At 41.4% G+C, this 23,111-nt stretch overlaps 1 protein-coding gene across 1 annotated transcript in view; it reads left to right on the top strand.

The window, feature by feature from the left end:
- The window catches only part of LOC138589691 (acid-sensing ion channel 1-like), a 56,741-nt gene that overhangs the window by 1,025 nt on the left and 32,605 nt on the right, over positions 1-23,111 (top strand). Inside the window, exon 2 of the mRNA XM_069660095.1 lies at positions 4,241-4,436. Within this exon, the coding sequence (XP_069516196.1) occupies positions 4,241-4,436 (196 nt within the window). The remainder of the gene's footprint in view (positions 1-4,240; positions 4,437-23,111) is intronic.

The raw sequence follows: 23,111 nt of genomic DNA, 5'->3' as shown, positions 1-23,111 counted from the left end.
AGTCATAAACATTAGAACGTGTTGGTATCATCAGCAACAAAAATGTAAGAATACACATTAAATAATTGAAGAATTCATATGGTGTGCGTTAAAAACACTACACAGACGAATACAAAAAAAAAGCCTAAAATATTTAACTACATGTAATAACCATATGCCTGGGAAAGTTTTCAGTTTCCTTTGAATGTAGTGATGGACCTCCTGTCAGCAGGCAGCTTGTTCCTCACAGCAGGATCACAGAGACTGAAAGCACCCTCACCAGACTCGGATCTAAATCTGGGTACATCCAGAAGCCGCCGCCTGATGACCTGAGAGGCATTCATCCAACACTGCCAACCGTGTCTCACTCATCCAAGGAGCTCTAATAGTTTCTACCTTGTTGAGTCATGCAGCGGTTTTGGAGAGCTGCCTTGGAATTAACTGAGGCATTATAATCAGAGAACGCCAGCCGTCTCGGCGGTGCAGCTGAGAGCTCCGGATGCTGGAGCTGAAAACAGCGTGCAGTGTAAGCACAGAAGGGAAAGATGAGGAGAGCCTGCTTCCTTTGATTACAAGTGTAACGGCAGATGCAGTGGGTATTTTTGTCGTTTATACATTTAGATCCTTATGCCTCTGTAACTTCGACAGAGCTGCGAAAACACTCCACTCCTGCTCCCTGAATCCACTTTGTTTCAGAGCAGTCAGAGATTTTGATTCTCTGGATGGTGGAAAAAGACGAGAGTGATGATGGAGTATCACATTTTCAGTGATTAGGATCAGTCAGAGGGCTGTCCGAGACATGAGGAGAAAGACGAAAGAGCCAGACTGTGACTAATACTGGCCTTGAAAGCTGTTTGATAAACACGTTGCTCTCCCTGTGGTGTTGTAAGATTGTTCCAAATGTCAACAGAGGCAGCGATAATGAAACAAGCGAGCAAGACGGAATCACTCGCGATATTAAGTGGCGGACAGTGTTTCAGAAGATGAGAGCGTTGGCCAGTGTCTTTTAATCTCACTGATCAAAAGCTGTTAAAGCTCAGAGCTCAAATGTTGTGAACCCTGACGGACTGTCAGTTAAAGAGATCAAGGACAGAGCAGCTAAAGGCCTCGGGTGGCTTTTCTTTTATGTGACTATACGGCCGATTCTGTCCTCAATCTTTAATGAGGATCCCATACTGATCACCAGAATTAGCATTTTTTTTCCTGTGACATTAGTGTGACTGCTAATCAACACTTGCCATCTGGATTTTTCTTCACATAAATACATCTAATCTCACATTTCCAGGCTGTGGATCACAAGAAAGGCATTACAAAGTTGGAGCTTAAAGCATAATGAGGCCTGATTCTCCATCTAACTTTCCTCCTCCATGTACTCATCTCAACTCTCACACTCTGAAGTAGGTTTAGTGCTCATTATCCAGCCTCCCTTGGCAAGGTAGAGAGGCGATGCGACGGCACACTTAGCTGTTATACCCCCGGCCAGAAACCAAAGTGCTCAGGGCATGAAATCCATTTAAGACGCCTCTCCGCCCACCTCCCATGTTTGGAGTCACTGGTCTGGGAAATGTCTTGTGGCATGATATTTTAGATGCACACATGCTGAAGTGTCAGCCCTTTGCCCAATCCTGTCGGCTCTGTCTTATGGGATTTTATCTCATAAGTGCCTTCTTGGCAGGTTTGTCCACTACACAAACAGCAGGGAGCGAGCGCCTCTCCTCAATTAAGTTCTCTTGCCATCAAACAGAAACACTTGGCAATGACTGGGTTTAGCACAAATCTTAATGTCCCAAAATTCATGAGCTGACTTTTCATCATGAATGAAGCTAATTATAATCGATTTAATGCTCAGAAGATCTCAGTTAGAGTGTTAAATGTCCCTTTGCCCTCATGAAATATGAAAAACAAGACGATTACTGCACCTAGTTCCAAGTTTTACAAGACGCTTTATAGTGTTAGTGCATAAAAGTGTAATTATACATCACACACTCTTGTTTAAATACAATTAGTCTCATTCTTATTCATTCAATTCATGAAACACGTCAATTTTAAGTCACACAAAGGATCAATAAAAGACCGTATTCATATAAGAGAGGCTACATTCATGTGAAAGTTTTCTGAAAGACATTTAATTTAAGGCAGAAAAAAAGTCCTAGCAGTCTGCTCTTTGGTGAGTCCATTAAAATGGTGACATTTTTAATAATAGCACAGTGGGAGATCACAGCGAGGGGAGAGCGTGGGTGCATTTACAGCTATTCTGCTCTCTTTTAACACAAGGCAGCGTGGTCAGATTTTTGTGAGCTCCATTAAATGAAAGGAAATTTCCCAGTGCCCCGGATAATACCGGGTGTGATGTGGGTTGTCTGGCTCTCTACTCAGTTACTCGCATGCCGTTTTTGTAAATGTAGTCACACACACAGGAAAACTGTGGCTGCAGACAAAATGAAATATCACAGAACAGAATATCAAGCTATCAATAATGTGGCGATATCTGAAGCTTGGCTGTAGGAGATTTAACTATAGAAGAACATTGTTAAGACATTATCATTAGTGAGACGCATGTGAAACATGAGGAGACATTTATTGTTCATTTCATTGAATCTAATAACATTGTATGACTACACTGTTAAACAGAGCAGGAGCCAGGAAATTAAGACCATAAGATATACAGTAATATAAAAATGTGGCCTCTTATCTGCAAATATATGAACACTAATGGAGACACATCACACGTTTTATTAAATACAAGCTTTTAAATCAATCAGAAACAAACCCATAGTTGCTTCTGAAGAATCGTATGACACAAACACAATGCTAACAGTCTCAGCTCTGCCAGCTCTGCCAACATGCTCACAACGACAATGCTAACATGCTCATGTTTAGCAGATGTAAAGTTTGCCATGTTCATGCTAACATTTAAGAGTGCTTGGACTTGCAAATTAAGATAATGTGGCTCTGTATCTTATGATACAAACACAATGCTAACAGTCTCAGCTCTGCCAGCTCTGCCAACATGCTCACAATGACAATGCTAATATGCTCATGTTTAGCAGATGTAAAGTTTGCCATGTTCATGCTAGCGTGGAAAGAGTGCTTGAATTTGCTGATTAGGCTAATGTGGCTCCATATCTTACGATACAAACACAGTGCTAACAGTCTCAACTATGCTAGCTCTGCCAACATGCTCACAATGACAATGCTAACATGCTCATATTCAGCAGACGTAAAGTTGGCCTTGTTTAAGCTAGCCTGTAAGAGTGCTTGAATTTACTGATTAGGTTAATGTGGCTCTGTATCTTTTGATACAAACACCATACTAACAGTCTACGGCCCTGCTAGCTCTGCTAACATGCTCACAATGACGATGCTAACATGCTTTAGCAGATTTAACATTTGCCTTGTTTAAGCTAACATGTAAGAGTGCTTAAATTTGCTAATGTGGCTACATTTTGTTTATGACAATATGTCAAATAACACTGTGAAAATTTTGTTTTAAAATTATGTGGTTTCATAGTTATGAACTTTCTGAGACGATCACTTAAAACGGTAGCTAGCCTTAGCTTTCAGGAGCTCTCATAGCATCCTTTTGGGTCACCACGGCTGTCTTTGTTTAAGTGGACAAGCTCTCTGCACTTAGTGTACACTACCGGCTCAACACAAAACAGCAGATAGACACCGTCAGAGAGTAGCTGGTGAACGTGGAGTGATTATCAGCTAAAGCCAGTACTTTTTTAAGGAGTAAATGGGGACCAAAAACAGTTAAAAAGGGTGAATATACAGCAAACATCCATCAAGTTTGAATCCAGATAAGTGAGACTGTAGTTGAAGTAATGTGTAGCCTGAAGCTGCTGCATCGACAGTGAATGGAAGACTAATTTTATGGCCATGTACAGTCCCGTCTGGTCTGAACTTTATTACGTACTGTACTATAAACTGTTACACTCTGATGGTGCTATCATTTCAAGGGCAAGAAAAAGCATTATTTTCTGACTCCTTTGATTAATTCAGGACTTTATTGTTTTTAGCTTTGGTTGAGTGAAGCTGAAGTTCACAGATAAAGACTCATTAAACCTCCTGAAGTGTGCAGAAAATGTTAAAAGGGCTGATATTACTTTTTATGAAGTCTGCTTTGTCATCAGGTGGTGATTATTCACTGTGAAGATGTTCAGGAAATTCTTCATTCACACCAACGTAAGGGACATAACATTTGCAAATGTGTGAAATATTTCTTTGACTTCTCTTTTCCGTCTGTGTGTCTATCCAGGTATGAGATCAGGGACATGCATCTTGTCGAGGAGAGCGTTCTGGAGAGCCTAAAGGTCAAAGCTGACTTTCATAATTTCAAGCCGCGACCCTTCAACATGCGGGAGTTCTACGATCGCACCGGTCACGACATCAGCGACATGCTGCTGTCCTGCCACTTTCACGGCACGGAGTGCAGAGCGGAGGACTTCAAAGTGGTGAGTCTGACCCTGATTAAAGGATTGAATTTTGATGATGTTTTTTTGCACTTTCAACAAACTCTGGTAAGACCAAAAGAAACAACAAATTGATCCAACTTACTAGTATTAATATAGACCGTTCTTTTTCTTGTTTAAGTCAAACTATGATCTGAATTCTTCTCACTTGTTGTTTATGTTGTTGCTGTTATAAACATTTTTTATTTTCGTCTTATGAAGGATAAAACCTTATTTATGACATATTTGTGAAAATAGAGTCTCAGCTTCAGCACTCTGGTTGGTGTTTACCGCAGTTCACAACAGTTGACTGACATTTTGAGAGCAAGCGTTACTCGGGTTATTGTACAGCTGAGAAAAGATTCTTTTCTCTCTTGAGCAAGATTAAGTTACAGTTCTTGATTCCATTTGTCATAAACCCAGTAGTTCAGGGTTAGTTATGTGCGGATGCTAGCTGTGTCACCAGTTCATTAGAGACATGTCTGAGATTGGTTGTTTAGCTCATCACTCCACTTACATATAGTGAATTTGCATTAAGAGGTTATGCATGAATTATGGGATATGTATGAATATGGGATATGAGGGATTAATTAAAATCCTATTTAAAAATGTGAACGTTGATGTAACGAACTTCCATCCATCCATCCGTTATCTATACCGCTTACCCTGTTCAGGGTTGCGAGGGTGCTGGAGCCTATCCCAACTGTCATTGGGCGAGAGGCGGGGTTACACCCTGGACTGATCGCCAGTCAATAACAGGGCTGACACAAAGAGCCCTTACAACTCACATTAAAGTCAACCAGATTGTCATTAATGCTAACACTCACACCTACGGGCAAATTAGGCTCATCAATAAACCTAATGAGTCTCTGGACTGTGGGAGGAAGCCGTAGTACCCAGAGGGAACCCACACATGCAAACTCCACACAGAAAGCCCCCCTGCGTCCGAACCACTGTGAAGCCCTGTAACAAACTATAAAATATTAAATAAAGACACAGTACAGTCGGTGAATCAGCTAGCTGGCCAAATACAAGTTGTTGATCTTTTATATATTCTACTATAAAGACATACAGCACATAAATAGACACAGGTGTCCCGTACAGCATTTCTTCACAGAGGAATTTTTATATCCGCAGCTGAAAATAGTCCCCAATAAAAGCACTCTTTAATCCTGGTCGAAGAAGGTTTGCTAAAAATGAGTGCCCAGGTGTTTTAGGAGATTGTAATCTTTTAAAAACCTTTGTGACCTGCTTTTAAATATTGAAATATTTCTCTGTATAAACAAATACATTTGGAGTTGAATGCAACAGACAGGGAGCTTTTTCTACAGTAATAAAAACATACAAACACAAAATTTAAAACTAGGGTAATTTTACAGTGAATTTTCTGTGTTGTTTGAGTGGCAGCACAGACAACAACACTGTATAAATCATAGGATTATCTATTTATAGCGAGATAAATAATGATGAGCCCCCCACAGCAAAGACAAAGCCAACCTCTGAGTGAACCAAAGGAAAACGCTTGTAGTTTTCTGACCTGAGGATATCAGATGGAGTTCTTTCTTTCGTCTTTGGATGCGGCTGATGTCAGTGTAAAGTCAGATTTACACTTCTATGATTGATTTCTCTTTTTTCTTGCTTTATGATGATAACATCGGGCTGTGTTTACATCAGTGTGCGAATAAAACATGTTGCGAATCTGTTCTGACAAGTCCTTGTTAAAATGTATGATCAAATGTGTTTATTTATTCAGTTGAATCCCCGTAGCTCTTTATGTTTACATCTACCTTTTCTACCTTGTTATTTTCTACTTCAAAAAACACGAAGAGGCAACACTGCAAAAGATTGTGTTTTTTTAAATGAAACCCTTGTGGAGAAGATTTGTGGACGGGGGAGCTGGTCAGAGAAATATGTACGAACAGTCCACTAACATGATGTACGTGCGACTGACTGACTAATGCTCAAGTTCAGCAGAAAGTGGAGCTCCTTTGGCTGTAACGTCCCAGCCATAAAACCCGGCTGTCACTGCTGCTGCACCCCGACTCTGCTGCCAGCGGTCACTGGCATCTGATGTGATTTTTAATTCGGGGCTGAACATCGATCATTCCGCTGCAGCCTCACTATATAGATTAGATTAAATGGTAGTTAATTTCCCCCAAAAGAGACCTCTCTACATGGTGGTGCAGAAGCAAGTTCATACAATCCATTAAGTGGTCGATAACGTGTGTGATCTGTGTAGCATCACTTTGATTCCACCCGGAGAGTCGTTCTGTGCTCGCACTAGAGATGTATTTTTATCATGAGAACATTTACACACACTTTTATTCACAATAACACTAAAAGTGGAGCTCTGCACGCTGCCACTTATTCTGCAGCAGCTGCACTGAAGTAGCTTTGAAGTGATATTTCTGCTCGTGGGCAATTTTACTATTTTTCCTACTAACCCAGTAAAAGAGGATCCACTGGAAGCCTCTTTTTATGTCTCTGCAAGCAGTTTGGAGGAGTGAGATTAGTCCAGATCGCCTCGATTATTAAGAAGTGGAAACTGTGATGGATTTTGATTTATTTAAAATCTTTCCTCTTAAAATGAAGTATTTAATTCAGGATTCATGTGATCACTTTGAGAGCTCTGCATGGTCAAATACCTGCCAACATTACAGAGCTGCTGTAACACCAGTGTGTCTCTGATGGCTTGTTGGTTGTAGGTCACTGTAGTAGAAATGTATGGACATTTTTAGTGTCTGCATGGGCGTGTTTTTTTTAACGTAAATAATAGGGATGCACGATATTGGATTTTCTGCCGATATCCAATATGCCGATATTTTACAACTCATTTAGCCAAATACTGATACCGATATTTTTTTCCTGCACACCTAATTGCAGAGATCATCAACTCTCTTCTGTATTGGAATTAGCGTACAGTATAATGGTGATACTCTTATCACATTTGTTACAACGGTCGGGGTGACGGGTCTTGAGATGGTTAATCAAGTTTGTAGTGTTGAAAGACTTTGCCTTGGCTCCTCCTCGCATCACCGAAGCTGAGCAGTCATTGCAAATAGCAGTTTTGCTATCTATTTCGGACACTTTGAAAAACTTCCACACCACGGACATTTTGGCTTCTAACTCTCTCATGCTGCAGGTAGACACACGTGACGTCATCACGCTGCGCCACGCAGGGCTTCTTCGCGCCGGGGACATTGCGCCGAGGTCGGGCATTTAATCAAGTATGCAGCAGCCCATTATTTTATCGGTAAATTATATCGGCGGATATTGGCGTGTTGGCCGATATCCGATAGTTTTTACGCAAATATCGGCCGATACCGATAAGGTGCCGATAATATCGTGCATCCCTAGTAAATAAGTTAAGTTTACTTTAAAAAATTTAGGAAACTGATTACCTTGGGGAAAGTTGAGGAAAGAACCATTTAATGAAACTTACTCTTTTATTTATTGTTAAGGTAACTAGTAGTTTATCTCGACTTAAAACTCTCCTGTGTACCTTAAACCTTTTAAGGTAGACACTTTAAAAACATTGTATTTTCATCTATTTATAGAAAAATGTATAGTTTCTTTTTCAATAGCTTCCTTGTCATGTGACCTCAGATCAATTGGACAAATAAGACACACCTCATTATAATGGATTTAATTGCTGCTAATATTTTATATCAATATTTTTATAGAAAATGTTTTTTTTTGTTGTTTTTTTTCAACTGACATGCACCATCATGATCTCCATTGCAGCTGCCACCCTTACATCATCATTACCGTAGGCTGCCAGCTACCACGCCGGTTACATTTGACTAATTCATTGGGATGAGTTAAGTCAAATTTCTTTGAGAATGAGTTAACTTACTTTTCCTTTTAAGATAGACTAGGTTAAGTGTAGAGCAGGGGTGGCCAACCCTGCTCCTGGAGAGCTACCTTCCTGCATGTTTTAGGTTTCTCCGTACTCTAACACACCTGATTCAAATGTTTTGCTCATTATCAATCTCCAGAGAAGCTTCAGTCGGTTGATAACGAACAGATCATTCAAATCAGGTGTGTTAGAGTACGGAGAAACCTAAAACATGCAGGAAGGTAGCTCTCCATGGGCTGGTGTGGAGGATGTCAGAGTCCTTCACACTCTTTTATGGGAGCCTTTGGGTGCTCGAGGTACCGATGAAGTGGGACCTTCTTGTGTTCGCCTCCTCTCAGTTGGTGTAATTCTTCTCTAAAGTTGTGTATTCCATGATATGCAAGGTTTTGTTATTGGACTTTACATGCTGTGCAAAGATCTCTGATATAGGGATTTGTATTGTTATAAACGTATAGGTGTAACCTATTTAAGTGAGGAAGACTGAGACTCATCGAGTTATTCCTCTGAGATTTTACACTCCCCTCACTTCAGACTTAAAACTAAAGGAGACTCTGGTTTCTTTATCATGGTCTTAAACTTTGAAAGTCATGAACACTGCAGATACTGCTATAAAACTTCATTGCCCCAAGAAGTTTCATTCATTCTTATCTGTAAAGACAGAGATACTGCGGACAATACAGTAGTTTGCATATTAAACTCTAAATGTTCATAGTAGGGTTTTTGAATATACATATCTAAGTGTATGACTGGATCACGTTGTCAAACTTGTCGGCCAGCTACAATAAAAAATATATATTTGTAAAGTTAATTATAAGTTAATTGTCTTCTTATCTGTTTAGCATTAGTTAAATAGTTACAGTTATTCTACACATCATTGCATCCTGTATGAAAGTGTTGGTGAGACAGTGTGACATAGCAGGCTTTATTTTATACTTATACATAAAGCCCTTAATGGCAACTTGCCAAGAAACGTCCCTTCCCTATTAAAAAAGGTCCCACAGTCATTATTTGACTCGTTCAAGTGATGCTCAAAGTCTCAAGTGGAAACATTAAATTTGGGGAAACTGCTTTTAGTTTTTGTGCTGTGCTTACTTGAAACATTTTACAACTCGCATTAAAGTCAAGCAGATTGTCCCTGTAGGTCAATTTAAAACCATGATTAAAAAGTACTGTAGTGTGCTTTCTTGTTACTTTTTTATCCTGTGTGTGTGTGTGTGTTCAGTTTAAATTGTACTCTCAACATCGTTGCAAATAAGGGACTTTCATTGATTCCTCAAGGTTTAAATAAAGGTTGAATAATTGATTTTTTAATCAACTTTCTTAAGATATGTCAAGAAAATGTATTTAAAGCGCCCACAATCACACATTTTTCCTTAAAGGGCTTTAAAATCTTCAAAGAATATGACCGCCTCTAACCTCAGCTCCAGATTTAATGTCTCTTGCTTCAGTCTTTTATTTTGAAGGTCTTTTTTGCGCACTCGGTTCTGCTCTAGAAAGCTGCATTATGATTAAACTTTACTTTCCTAATTACTCTGATTGCAGAAAGGCAAACACTCTAACACAGTTGTGAAGTTATGTGTCGGTGCAGTTACAGCCTCACATTAACTTATATAAGAATGATTGTAACGTCAGTGTGACTGTTATTGAGTCACAATCATTCAGTTAATCAGTAGCTTTGAGCAGTTGGAGCTCTGCTGGTAGCTGTCAGCTCAGCTGTGATTCACAGCAGATTTCCTCCTCATTAAAAGCTCGTTAGAAGACGGTGAAAACCTCAGAAACAATCATTAAGTGATAACTGTCACAAGATGTTTGCTGCCTAACCTTGTAAACACTCATTGTAAAGGTAACTCCAGACCAACAGAATCAGCGCTGACTATGCAGAATTATGAACAAAGATCTGATCACTCAGACCACTTTGAAAAAAGGGAACAAATTGCAGTTTCAGTGACTTTTAATCTATAAACTGAACCAAAATAAACAACTTGTGTCAGAAAGTGTTTTGTTATTTAAACCTCTAAGTGAAGCAAACTCATTATCTCTGCACAGATACACTCGGTGACACTTTCTATTATTTTGTCAACCCTATTTACGTCAATGAGCCACAGCTAAATTACAGAACCACCTATCTGTGTAATGCAATGCAGTTCAACAGCAGCACGAACCACATCCTCCTAAATGATTGAAAAGTTAAATGAGCAGCTCTTGAACAGTTTTAATCCATCATACATTCATGTAACCTTCTTGAAGGAGGATTTGCTGTTGTATTAGACAGCATTAGCTTTAGCTAGGTGTACCTGGAGGTAACCTAGTTTTCGTTTAACTCTAAAGAAGAGATCGCCTCATAGAAATGTTTTTGTGAGGCTTTTATTTTGACTTTTCCCTGCCTTAAGCCTGTGTTACTTTATTTCCTGTTTTAATAACGGACGCTTTTTTTTTGAAAGAACGAAAAGAAACTTCCGGTCGATCGGTAAAGTAACGCGAGTGAGGTGAAACGGTAGAGAGAAAGGCCAAGGGGTTAAAAGTGTTGTACTTTAGCACCCCCTGACGAGGCATAAAGCTAATGTGCATTGTTAGTAAATAGTACATTGTTTAACTATGATTTATATTTAAATACGTTTTGAAATAACAAGCTAAGTAACTCATGCTAACAAAGTTTAATAGAGTAAGCTAGTTTTGCTCCAATTAATATCTTTTGTATTTCTGTGCGTTTTTCTATTCCAGCTCTTTCGTTGGTTTGGGTTTTGTTAATAAGTCTTAAAATCGTAAGTTGAAGTGTGTTACCATCTTTTGGAGGGATTTTCTACAGTAGCCTACCTAAGAAACAGGAATCTCGGTGCACAAATCAATGTGTATACATGAATGTATTGTGAATGCTACTTCATGCCTTATTATGTTGAATGTATTATCTTAAACAGGGCTTTAACTACTCCTACTCCTAAGACTGTTTCTCTGACTGCCACTGTGGCATGTTTATTTCCCCTCTGGGCCTCAGTAAAATCTAATATTGTAATATCTTATTGCATTAGTTCAACACACAGCGGAGAGGTATCATCACACGGATAAAAAGAAATGTATGTGAATGAGCTTCAAGAAAGAAGAGGACAGATCCTGGCATTAGTATCCTCCAGGGTTGAATTTGTTATTTCTTTTTGCAGATATGTCTGACAGTAAATGTTATACCTGCTGCTGATAAACTACAACACTATAACTTTGTGGAATTGTGTAACTATATAAGTGCAGACATTTTGACATGTTACAGTAATACGCCTTAATAGTAACATGAATGATGGCTTCAAGCCATGTAGCTGCTTTGCTTTCAGGGTCTTGGCGTTGGGCACGCTGGCTGGATGACAGGGACACTTTCACATTCTCATTTCTCTAATACCAACGCTTTGTTGCGCCCCATTGGATTGGTTTCTAATGACACACTCTGTTTGTAGGTAACCTTTAGCGTCTTTTTCTGCCCCTTTCTGCAGAAAAGCCGTCTTACATGTGGTTATAGGTGTGAAACAGTCGCAGTTTGATTGGGTTGAGGTTAACATCATGGTGTGGGTTAAAATCAAAACTCAGCACTGACTTTTAGTATCACGCAGAACTCAGTATCTACTGGGTGAGTCCTGCATTGTTTGACCCATCAATCAACCCAAACCACCTGACACAGACTTTCACACTCTTTCTGCTGCATCATCTGACTTACCAAGTTTCAGAAGCCCCCAGTAACTGCTCTCATGTGAGTGTCTCTTATTGCTGCAGATGGATTTACATTAGAGTTAGTTGAAAGGCTGGTGCATTTCACACAGACACTCATGGGTACCTCGTGCATCTGTTTGATGTATTTAGAGATAGGACTAGGGGATTAAATAAATCTCTAAAATTTAAGGATGATAACTTTTAAAATTACTTGATATTTTACGTCTTTTGATTATCTTTATTTTAGGAAATAAAGAATACAACGTTAAAAATGTGTGATGGCAACTTTAGCACTCTATATTCTCAAGTTTAACATTAACCCTCTGGTTTCTTTTGGTTCCTTCATTATCAGGATACTCATTAAACTGGTAGCATTCTAAAAATGAATCGTGATAAATATCGATATTGATCAATATGGAAGAAATCATTGCAGCATATTGTTTTCCATATCATCCAGCCATATTTGACGAAAATGGGGACAAAAATGGATTGCACTTAAATAGCACTTTTCTAGTGTTCAGACCACTCAAAGCACTTTTACACTACACGACACATTCACCCATTCACACACACATTCATACACTGAGGGCAGAGGCTGCTGTGCAAATCAGAATCTAACCATTCTTACACAGTTGCACACTGATGGCTATGCCTTTGGGAGCAATTTGGGGTTCAGTGTCTTGCCCAAGGACAATTCGAAATGTAGGCCGCAGCAGCCGGGGATCAAACCGGCAACCTTACGACAGGCCGACCGACTCTACCACTGAGCCACAGTCGCCCAGAGAAGAGAAAAGGCTCTGCTGAGATTTCATGGGTTTAGATCACCTTTCAGCCTAGTCGCGCACAGAAATAAACAAGCCCTTTAATGAGATGTTTGTGTTCGGAAAATGAGGAAAACCTTTTAAATTCCTTCAGCGAACAGTCCTGTTACACCGAGAGGTGAAGGTTTTGTGTCTCCTGCTCTTTAATGATGCAGCAGCTGTTGGCCGAGCAGATTGCCCTTTCCTCTAAACCCAAACATTGCATCATGACTTCTCCCTGATAGGATTTGAGAGCACATGCTCCCAAACATTTGAGTTAGTGCTGCCTCAATAATTCATTTCAGCGCTGGAATATAAAATGCACACGTATTAAGCATGTAAATAGTTGTTTACAGTGTGTGTGTGTGTGAGAGAGCGTGTGTGTGGAGTCCTATCACCCACTCAAGCATCTTATTGACCTTTCCATGTTTCTGTCTAATTTAAGAGGGGATGGATAATTTATGTAGCTGAGAAGACTTAAGCCTGCTTCTTAACCTCCCTCCTCCAGCACCTCCTCCTCCTCTCAGCTCTCGACTGTGTCGGCCGTGATAGAGCAATTTCTCTTCTCTTTGAAGAGCAGAGCGGCGTTCAGGAAATTGCATCTGGCCAGAGCGTAGTGGCGGCAGAGAGGTGTTTCCCCTGGAGAGGTTTAAGGCCTTTATTTCGCTCCTCTCAACTTCCCTTTGTTATCTACATCAGCGCACGGCTCCACAAAACTGGAAAATGCACTTCCTTTGAAGAACGTCTTCTTTGATGCATTACACTGTGAGTCTTTTCATTGTTTCATTGCAAAGTGCTTGATGAATAAGGAAGGAGGTATATCCCAACAGACTGTTCTCCGTGGAAAGATCAAAAGAGAGAAAAAGGCCCCTGATAAGCTTTCTGATTAGAATACAGAGTCATATACGACTGCACTGACAGGATCGCTTCTTTTTTATTATTATTTCATAACATGAAAACAAAGGAGTGAGTCCGAAACCGTGAGGGGCCTCGAGGGTCGACTTTTCCAACTGTTGGCAGGTGCAGAGAGTCGACATTACAGCGTCATCTTGTCACAGATTTAAGCAATAAAATTTGATTGTCCCTCTTCAGCAGCTTTTATTTCCTCCTCTGTTGAGGGAGTGTTCAATAATATGCCAGAGCAATAAACACTGGCCCCAAAAAGGGAATTATAAAAAGCATTTGTTTGAACAGTTGTTCACAATGCCTTGAGCTGGATTAAATCCAATTATAAGATTTTTAATTAAAAATGCAGTCAATTTTTTAATCTTTGAAGGAGTTTGTGAAATAAACACTTGATGATCTATAAATTTGGGCACAGGAGGATGCTGGCATGTAATGTGTTCAGATTCATGGCGGCAGCACGAGGCAGAAGTTTGCCTTCCGGGCCCAAACCATGATGGTTGTCATAACTACGGAATCTGGTGCCTAAACTGTGAACGTTTCACTACCATGGGTTAGAAATGGTCACAGTTTGGTTAAGTTTGGGCACCTAAAGTACTCGGTAAGGTTAAAGGGATAGTTTGGTCTTTTTGAAGTTGGGTTGTATGAGGTAGTTATCAATATAAAGTGTACTACGTAAAGTTAATAACAGTCAGCACGATGCCTGTTTGGAGAAGCCAGTCAAAAGTAACACATACCTGGGCCACTTAAAAGAGTAAACACAAACATTTCAGTTAAAGGTACAATAAGTAGGATTTTTCCTGCATTTTGTCAACAACACATTCAAACTGGGCCCCTCCTCCTGGGCTCTTCGTCACCAGAAGCTCACTCTCACTCTCTCGTGCGAGAACACGCCCACCCCGCCGAGCTAACACCGACAGCATCACGGTTACCTTTGCGGTAGCATGCTAGATCGAATTTTATAATGATCACGTTCTTCCTACAAAGATGTTTAAAACCCGCAGTAGCTGATTGTTTTGGCCACTAGGGGGCAGCAGAAACAGGTTTAGTACTCCTCTTTTAAATTGTTATTCTGCTGTCATTTGGTTCATGGTTGGTAGAGCAAAAATAAGAGTTGTCGCTCCAATGAATAGTTTAACAGAGAAGATGGGAGAGAAGAGGATACCATTCTTGTGTCTGTATGCTAAATATTAAGCTAAAGCTAAAGCTTGTTAGCTTAGCTTAGCTTAGCTCAGGGGCTGGAAATAGGGATAAAAAGGTAGCTTTGTTCCGTCCAGTTATAACATGATCCACCATCCTATAGCCTACTAAATCTTAGCATTACATTATGGCTCGTTCATTTAATCTGTACAAAAACTAAATTGCGAAAAAAGTCAATATAGCGTTTAGCTTTAGTTAGCTAACTGCCTCTTTTGAGTTTAATCCCAGAATATTTCAAATTTAAGTTAATCAGTTTTGAGGTCGGAGAAACAGACTTGTTGTTTTTCCATCATTTCTACATTAAGTTTCTCAGTTAATTGATTTCATTTTATAAGACAGTAAGAAAAAGACCCGGCAGACTCATGAGAAAACTTATTGTGTTCCTTCGCTCAGAGAGACACTTAAATGGCTCTGGCGGAGTTATCAAAAGCACCCAGCGCTCCTCTCCTGCTCCTCAACAGTTGAAGAGAATCATCTCTGCTAATTGGACTCTGCGGTATTTTTTGAAGTAGGCAGACAACTGTGCCTGGTTAAAAAAAAAACAAAAGCGCACCCACCAGTGAACTGCAGCAAAAGAGAACAGAGCCGGAGTCCCACTGAGCTGGGTCCTTTTTTTGTTTGTCAGACTCCAGCTTTGACAGCTCTACCCGGGGAATAACCGGGTGTTTGCGAGCTCCCAGCGCACTCCTGTCGTGACGGTTGTGTCATAATTTCTGTACTCTGATCGCTGCTGTCATGTCTCAAGGAGGCAACATGCATTTGTAGATTCAGCAGACAAAGTGTAAGACATGCTTCGCCTCCGAGAAGAGACAGCTCGGTGGTATAAAAATCCCTGCGTTTTGTATCCACCTTTATCATTCACAAGCTGGGGAAGCCGGATTTAGAAAGCAGTTATATAACATGATTTCTGCATGCTTTGGCCTGCTCATTATAAATCCTGTTCATCTTAATTAAAATACAAACAGCATTGAGTGTTTAAAAGCGGCCCATGCTTGCGTAAGACAGCAGGACAACTAATAAGAACATGAAGGTGACTTAACACTTGCAGAGATGTGTGACTTTCTCTGAAGCTGGTTTCTAGTTTCAGAAGGCATTTTCAACCTGTGCTGGCATGACCTGAATCCAATGGCTGTCTGCTGCGGAGAATGCAGCATGTGCTTTGTGAAATGGTCAGCAGAAATGTGAAATTCACTTTCTAGGGATGAAATAAAACATCCAGAACGGCTGCTGCGCTCCTTGAAATCCCCAATATACTTTCATTTCCACACGGTGATGTCTTCATCGGAGAGCAGGGCCTGCTCTTGCACACACATCCAGTGTGCTCTCATGTGTGATTCCCCAGCTTGACTGCTGTACGGCTCATGTAGCGATACTCTTTTAGCCCCAACCTGAACTCTGTTAAAAGCGACCCAGAGGGTGACAATGAGCTCGGATTTCTCTGACAGCTCTGGCCGTGCTCGGAGCTGGAGGAGACCCAAACACTTGGAGTTGTAGAAGTGGCCCATCTTTCCCTTGGCGGGAATATAAACTTAGGCTTGCGGCTCCTCAGGGCTCTGTGGCCTGAAGCGACAGAGCCGCCCACACCGCCCGCCCACACCGCCCGCCTGCTTGTGGGTCAGCTCGGCATCCTGGCTCCTGAGCATCCCGCAGAGCTGAGAGTTATGTCACCTCTCGGTCGCAGTATTTATCCTCGCTTCTCTCTCCCTCCTTTCTTAAACTATTCTTCTGCATTCCTCTTTCGTCTTAACCTCTGCGCTGTGCTTTCCTCACATCATCCCCCATGGGCATGACAATCCTCATTATGTTTTCATGTCATGCTCTCTCCCTCTCTCCTTTAGCCTGCCGCACTCTCATGCCCTTTCCTTTGTTCTCTTTAGTCCCATGACATCCTCTCCTCTCTCCCCGATTTCGGGTTTTTAAAACAAAAAACAAGAAGAAAAAAAAGACGAACCGAGCAAAGGTGGAGATATTAAGACAGGAAATCGCTTAAACAGCCTCATAAATGTATTCCCACACCAGCGCCGTGATAAACATTTAAATCACTTAAGAGGATTAAATTTAATATTTGCCCCACGGTGCTGAACGAGGGGTATTTAGTGCTGACCACCTCCGAAGGCTGATTGAGGGGCCGAGTAAACGCATTACCGAGATCAGCAGGTGAATACGCAGCGCTCATAATGGAGAGAGATCCTGAGCAGGAAGGCCGTCTGTCAGCAGTGAGACTGTTAAACACAGCAGGAGAGCAGAGTGCAACAGGAACAGATTATCATCACTCATACGTCTTCAAAGCTGTGTTGTATCAGAGCTCTCACTTCATGTTATTGCGTGATCTCTGAAAAAGCCTCAGCAATCAAGTTTCCATCCAAAATGTAGCTCAAACTTGAACCAGTTTCCCCAGAAAATCAGCAAAATCAAATGCAAATTAATTCGTGTCTTCATCCAACACTGTTATGCAAATATATTAGAAGTTGGGAGCAGCCAGATAAGCAGTGGAAGCTGTTGATTCTTCAGTCGTGTGCAGTTAAAGCACGGCAGAAGAAGAGGGCGAAAGAAGAGGACGTCTTTAAAAGAGGCGTTAATTAGTTCTGAAATATTAAAGACACGTTTATTTAAGCCTGGAGGTAAAACTCGCTGGATGTAATCAAGCTTGTAATGTAACATTACCTGTCTCTTCATTCGACCTCTGTATGACGTTCTTGACTTTACAACTTATTATAAAGTCTAATCAAACACCTACAGCGAGTGTTAAGAGTGACTTTAAGAAGCCTGCAGGACAAGCGTCCAGGAAATGTCCCCCAGCTGTATCTATAGAACCAAAAAGAGCAGCGTGATGAGTTGAGTTGAGTTTGGTAACAGGATCTGAGATTTAATTTAATGCAGGGTCGGACTGGGAACGAGATTCATCCTTGGTAATTTTCCTGCGTGGCACCGACATTAAACATTTTGCAGCTTCAGCTGTGAGACTTTTCTTTCTTTTTCTGTCTGACCTTTGCGGCTCCGCAGGTTTGCTTTTCCAGCCCCTTATTATCCGTTGTATTAGTATTTTCATTCTCTGTCTGACAGCCGACCGTATAGGGAGCGTGTAACCTCTAATCTGCTGCACTATTCCGACATCAAACGGGCCTCGGCCTGCGGATCACATTATTTCACTACTATTTTCTCCACATTACTGGTGGTGGCATTACAGGAAGAAGGTGGACCAGCCTGTCTAGGATTTGCCCCCCTATGCTAAATTAGTGTGTTGACAAAAAACAGTAACTTTAGCTGGCAGGTGATAAATGATACCTTTAATGGTTAGATTCCTTTTAAAGTCATAATCGCGAAGATTTTAAATAAATGTCTGTTAAGTCACTATCTATTGCTGAATGAGGTAACACGATGGTGATTGAGCCTATGGCCCACTGATGAAAGCCTTTGCATTTGCAGTATTACAGACTGGGTGTCTGTGGCGACATTCATGGAAGAAATCACAAGCAGCGCCCAGTGAGTGACGCGTTTTCCATCACCCAGCAGTGGTTGGTCTGCCAGAGAGGGTAGGCGGAGCTAAGCGGCTGCTTTTCCAGCCTCTGCAAGTGTTGCGAGTAAACAGTAATCTACTATGGCTGAACAAACACAGAAAAGATCGATGACTACAGATACAACTTCAAAAATAAGTGAAAATCCAAAGAAAAAGAAACAAATTCGACGCTCAGATGAAGGCAAACAGTCTGAAAAGGAAAGCGACCGTCAGCAGGGAAAATCAAGAGTTACAACCGGAGCCAGGTGGACGTCACACATGAGACACTGTCTGGATATCTGGGAAGTGTGCTCCTGCAATTACCGTTTATCGCCAACGAGAACGAAACTTCAATCTTTGAGCTTAAACCATTGCAGAAGTAAAGGGCGAAATGAGATGAAGAATAAAAGAGAGCGCCATTAACCCTTCGAATAGTGGAAAACGTGATGAAAACATCTTTACTGTTTCTTTCATGTTAAGGAATCCTCGTTGAACCACACTGATCTGATTAACACGCCAACTTTTCCACCTCAGCCAAGCATAAAAACAGCAATATCAATATTTTCTGGAAATCTCTAGTGATTCCTCTGCTTTGCGTTTTTTTGCATCTTATCTAAAAGCGATGAAAGGAAACACAGCTGGTCTGTTTTCCTTCCTCCATTTCTCCACTTCTGTCTCTTAATGGCGTACTTTGTTTCCCCTGTTGCTGAAAGACTCTTTGGTTTCAGGCCATTAGAGAATACAGCCCCTTGAGAACAGACAAACTGACCCACAGAGGGTTTAAAGGACGGGGTTTACAGCATCATTAAATGCAGGTAAAAGGGAGGTTTTTGGCCACAAGGGAACAAACTGCTAAAACTCACTTTCGCAGGGAGAGAAATGACCATAATGATCATTGGAGCTTCAAAACATCACCAGTTGTTTCTGCATATTAAAAGCCTAATCATTCTTCTCTGTGCTTTAATGGCCTCTTCAAAAAACACCAAACAAATCTGCTCATTTAAAGCCCCAAGATATCATTTCCTGTGTTGTCGAAGGCAGGACAGCCACACCCAGTCTCCATGACTCCAGCTGGTTTCTAGACGGATCAGTAATGCTGCTCGAGCACGCTCTATTTGCGCGAGCTGAGAGGGGGAAACGCTTTTTATGAAGACATTTTGGACGGGGGAGAAGTAGGGGGAGAAAAAAAAAAAAGGCACAGCGGGGCTGAAAATAGCTTGGGTTGGCTGCACCGCTCTGCACATGGTTTATTTATCCTGAGGATTAGTGCAGGTGACTTGAGGGCCGGGCTCTGTGTGGGCTGGAGGCAGGCGGGCAAACGGCGTGCTGTGAGTCAGACTGCTGGATGGAGTTTAGGAGGAGGACGCTGAGGAGGAGCGATGCCGCAGCTCAGACCATCCAGCTACTCTGTACTCGCCTGACCTCAATTCAGACTAACTGTGTGTTTCAAGAGGATCGCTGGGAGACACAAAGCCCTGTTAGATGTTAGAGAGAGAGAGACTGGGTAACTCAAGTAACTAAGGAGATTTATTAAAGTACTTTATGAGCACAGGGAATTGGAGAGTGGGGGATGACATGCCCCAAATGATCGATGCACTTTTTACTTCACTGTTTATCTGACAGTTGTAGCTTCTAGTTACCGTTCAGATTAAGATTTAACATAAATCTTACAAAAATGTTTTGTCTTTTGTTACGCTTCAGATATCTGACTTGTAAGCAGTTTCAAAAGAGACATTTTGGCCTAAATGTTCACAAAAAAACACGAACACATGTGAAAAACAAACACAATTTAGTAATTTTTTCCCTTTTCTCTCCCATAAATCATCTCACAATCTCAGAACCAATCAGCTATCGTCTGATGACAATATAACCTCTGACCTTTTCGGGAATTACAGTGAAGCTAGCGGTTAGCGCTAAAAGACTTCCAGTCTGTGCACTGCATTGTTCACAGTCGAATTAGCAACGTGCGAAGCGACAGTGTTCAGATCAAAAGCGAAGTGAAATTCGCCGGTCCAGCTATGTCTGTAAAATAAACCCCATCAGAGCAGAAGACCGTTTTCAAAATGCTCGTTTGTTGAATGGAGGTCGGATCCATCATTTCTGATGCATTCAAGGAAGTCAGGAAATCGAAACGCGACACAGCGTCAAGTGAATTCTGTCGCTCAAGTTTAAATTTGGTGCGGTCTGTTGTTAGCTGCACTTTCTGTTTATAGAGATTAATAATAAAGCTAAAACATTGTCAGATTACTGCAGATGGCCTTCTTTCTGCCTGCTTTGCACTCTTCCTGAATGCAACCAAAGCCTGCTGATTGGTCAATACTCGGACTACAAATGTGCCACAAACCAGAACCCTTCGCTGCTAAAACCTTTTCCCATGCCCACATTTTTATGTAGAATCTGTAAATAGAGATGAATCATCTCGTGACCCCTCAGATTTATCTTGTGACCCTTAAGCGGGGCCTCCACTCTTAGACTGGAAACCACAGGAAATATACTCCTGCAGCACACATTAAATATCTTGTAATAGAATATATCAATTTTTTGGATACTTTAAAGGCAGAATGTGTAGGATGTGTACGCTGTAGGTTGTAAACCAAGCACACTAAGTTGCCCCCTCCTCCTCAGAGATGCCAGTGTCCTCCTCTTGGGTGCTTGTTTACGATGTGGCACCTGGTCCCGTCCTTTCACACACACTGTCCAAAGCTCGAGCCCACTAAACGTCCCAAACACAGCACATTAAGGACAAATTATAATTGAACTTTTGACTGCAGGACTTGTGCTCATTATGTAGTATTTGTATTCTCTTGTGTCTGCTTTTACTTAAGTGAAAAATCTTCAGTCACGTTGAGCAGAGCAGTGTTTTTGCATCACTTGCATCAGGATGGTTGCATGTGCAGATCAGACATTGTTTAAAGCGCTTGAAGGTTATGCTAAATTCAAGGCCGGGATTGAATGTTTCCACAGTTACCGTGTCAGCTCGAATCACGATCACTTGATGTTTTCATTTGTTGTTAACGTTGCAGCCATGAAAACATGACATGCTGGATTTGAATATTTCACTCAGCATGAATGTGATATTGCTTTAATGAGGCGCAGCAACGTGCACACGCACAACAGAGGAGATATTGTTTAACAGGGTGGAAAAAATAAAGCCAAGTAATGAAATGAACAAATTAATTTAAAAGGGACATTAGGAGCATTTTTGTGGTTGAAGTAGGTTTCCAGTCGGCTGCAGAGGGATGCACGAATGTTAGCATACAGCTCCTGCTTTGTGAGGGAATGATAGCAGACGAGTACCAACACCTTTGAACAATCAAATAATCCTGCAGCAGTACACACAAAGCGACAAACAGAAAGAGAGAGAGAGACAGCTGCTTTCAGAAGAACCGGCTTTGTGCAAACTGTGTGGAGAAAAGACAGACAGGTCGCGGGGATCTTTGTGTGTGACGAGGTCGGACAAATGGACGCCGAGCAGGACGAGGTGAGAAGACAGATGGGAGCAGTTGTAGCGACAGGTGAACACACAGACTGTAGTCACTGTAGGTGTGAAACAGAAGTGAACTCGCTGTGAAAAAGGCAAGGACAAATGGATGAAAGAAAGAGGAGAGAAGACGAGAGAAAGAGCTGGAGGCGTGTTATTTAGAACCAGAAATGAGGGTTATAATGAGGGCGTAGGAAAGAGGAAGTCTCCCTCTGACACGGATATAATGAGCCATTTATTTTACGGGAAGATCTCGCCCCAAATTTACTCCACTTTTATTAAAGGTTTTTATTATTGTCTGAGGGGAAACTACTGAGAGGGTGGGATATATTAATTTCTACAAAGTGAGATCACACACAGGTGCACGCATGCAACAGGAACACACACCTACGCACACATTAAGTGTGGCAGTAGCATTCACAACAACAACAACAGCAGCAGCAGCCTCCTGGGAGAACAGCCGGGAGACTGATTAGTATTTCCTGGATGTGCCTTTGCACTTTTATATCAACCTCAGACTGGCATTTCCACTGCAATTACCCGGCTAATCAGTTAACCAGCGATGGCTCCGTCTTGGCCCGCAGCCGGAGTTCAGGCAACATTTTCGTTCTGTTGTTTTCCCATTTTAATGTGTCTGCGCGGAATAACGGCACGTCTGCAGGAAATGCAAGCAGGAGCCACAGTTCAGCGGCTGATGTATGGTGTGGATTTTATGTGTCAGTGCGTGTGTGTGTGTGTGTGGGATGTATTGTTGATTTGTTGGGACCTTGGCTCCTCTGTGTGCCGCACTTTTCTCGAAAGATTATCATTATGACATTTTGTGGTTACCGCACAGAATACAATGCGGACTGACAGGAGGGTTGGGAGACGGATAGAGAGACATTTACAGGCTGACAGGGAGGAGGAGAGGGGAAGAGAAAGGACAAAGTGGCCAGAGAGACTCTTCATAAATACAAATGATGCCCCAAATTCACTCATTGTTTCAGTTAAAAATGATCTCACAAGAAAAAAATTGAATGAGTGACATTTGTACCGACTTTAGGGAGTATGCAGTTTTTTCTGCTCCTGCATGTGAAACCTTGAAAGTATGTTTTGTAGCATGAAATATATTTTCCAGGTTATTACATACGCCTCTGGTAAATACTTGATTCTGATTTGTTAATTACGGCCGTTCCGAGGTCTGCTCTTTCTCAGTAACAGACCGTTGCTATGAAGAACATACTGTTGCTAGGGATTCAATTCACAATCT

Source organism: Semicossyphus pulcher, unplaced genomic scaffold, assembly GCF_022749685.1.
Source record: "Semicossyphus pulcher isolate SPU_LCO1_2020_fin unplaced genomic scaffold, fSemPul1.0.p SCAF_13, whole genome shotgun sequence".
NCBI lineage: Eukaryota > Metazoa > Chordata > Actinopteri > Labriformes > Labridae > Semicossyphus > Semicossyphus pulcher.
Note: the sequence above shows the minus strand (reverse complement) of the source record. Positions and strands in the feature narration are given on the sequence as shown.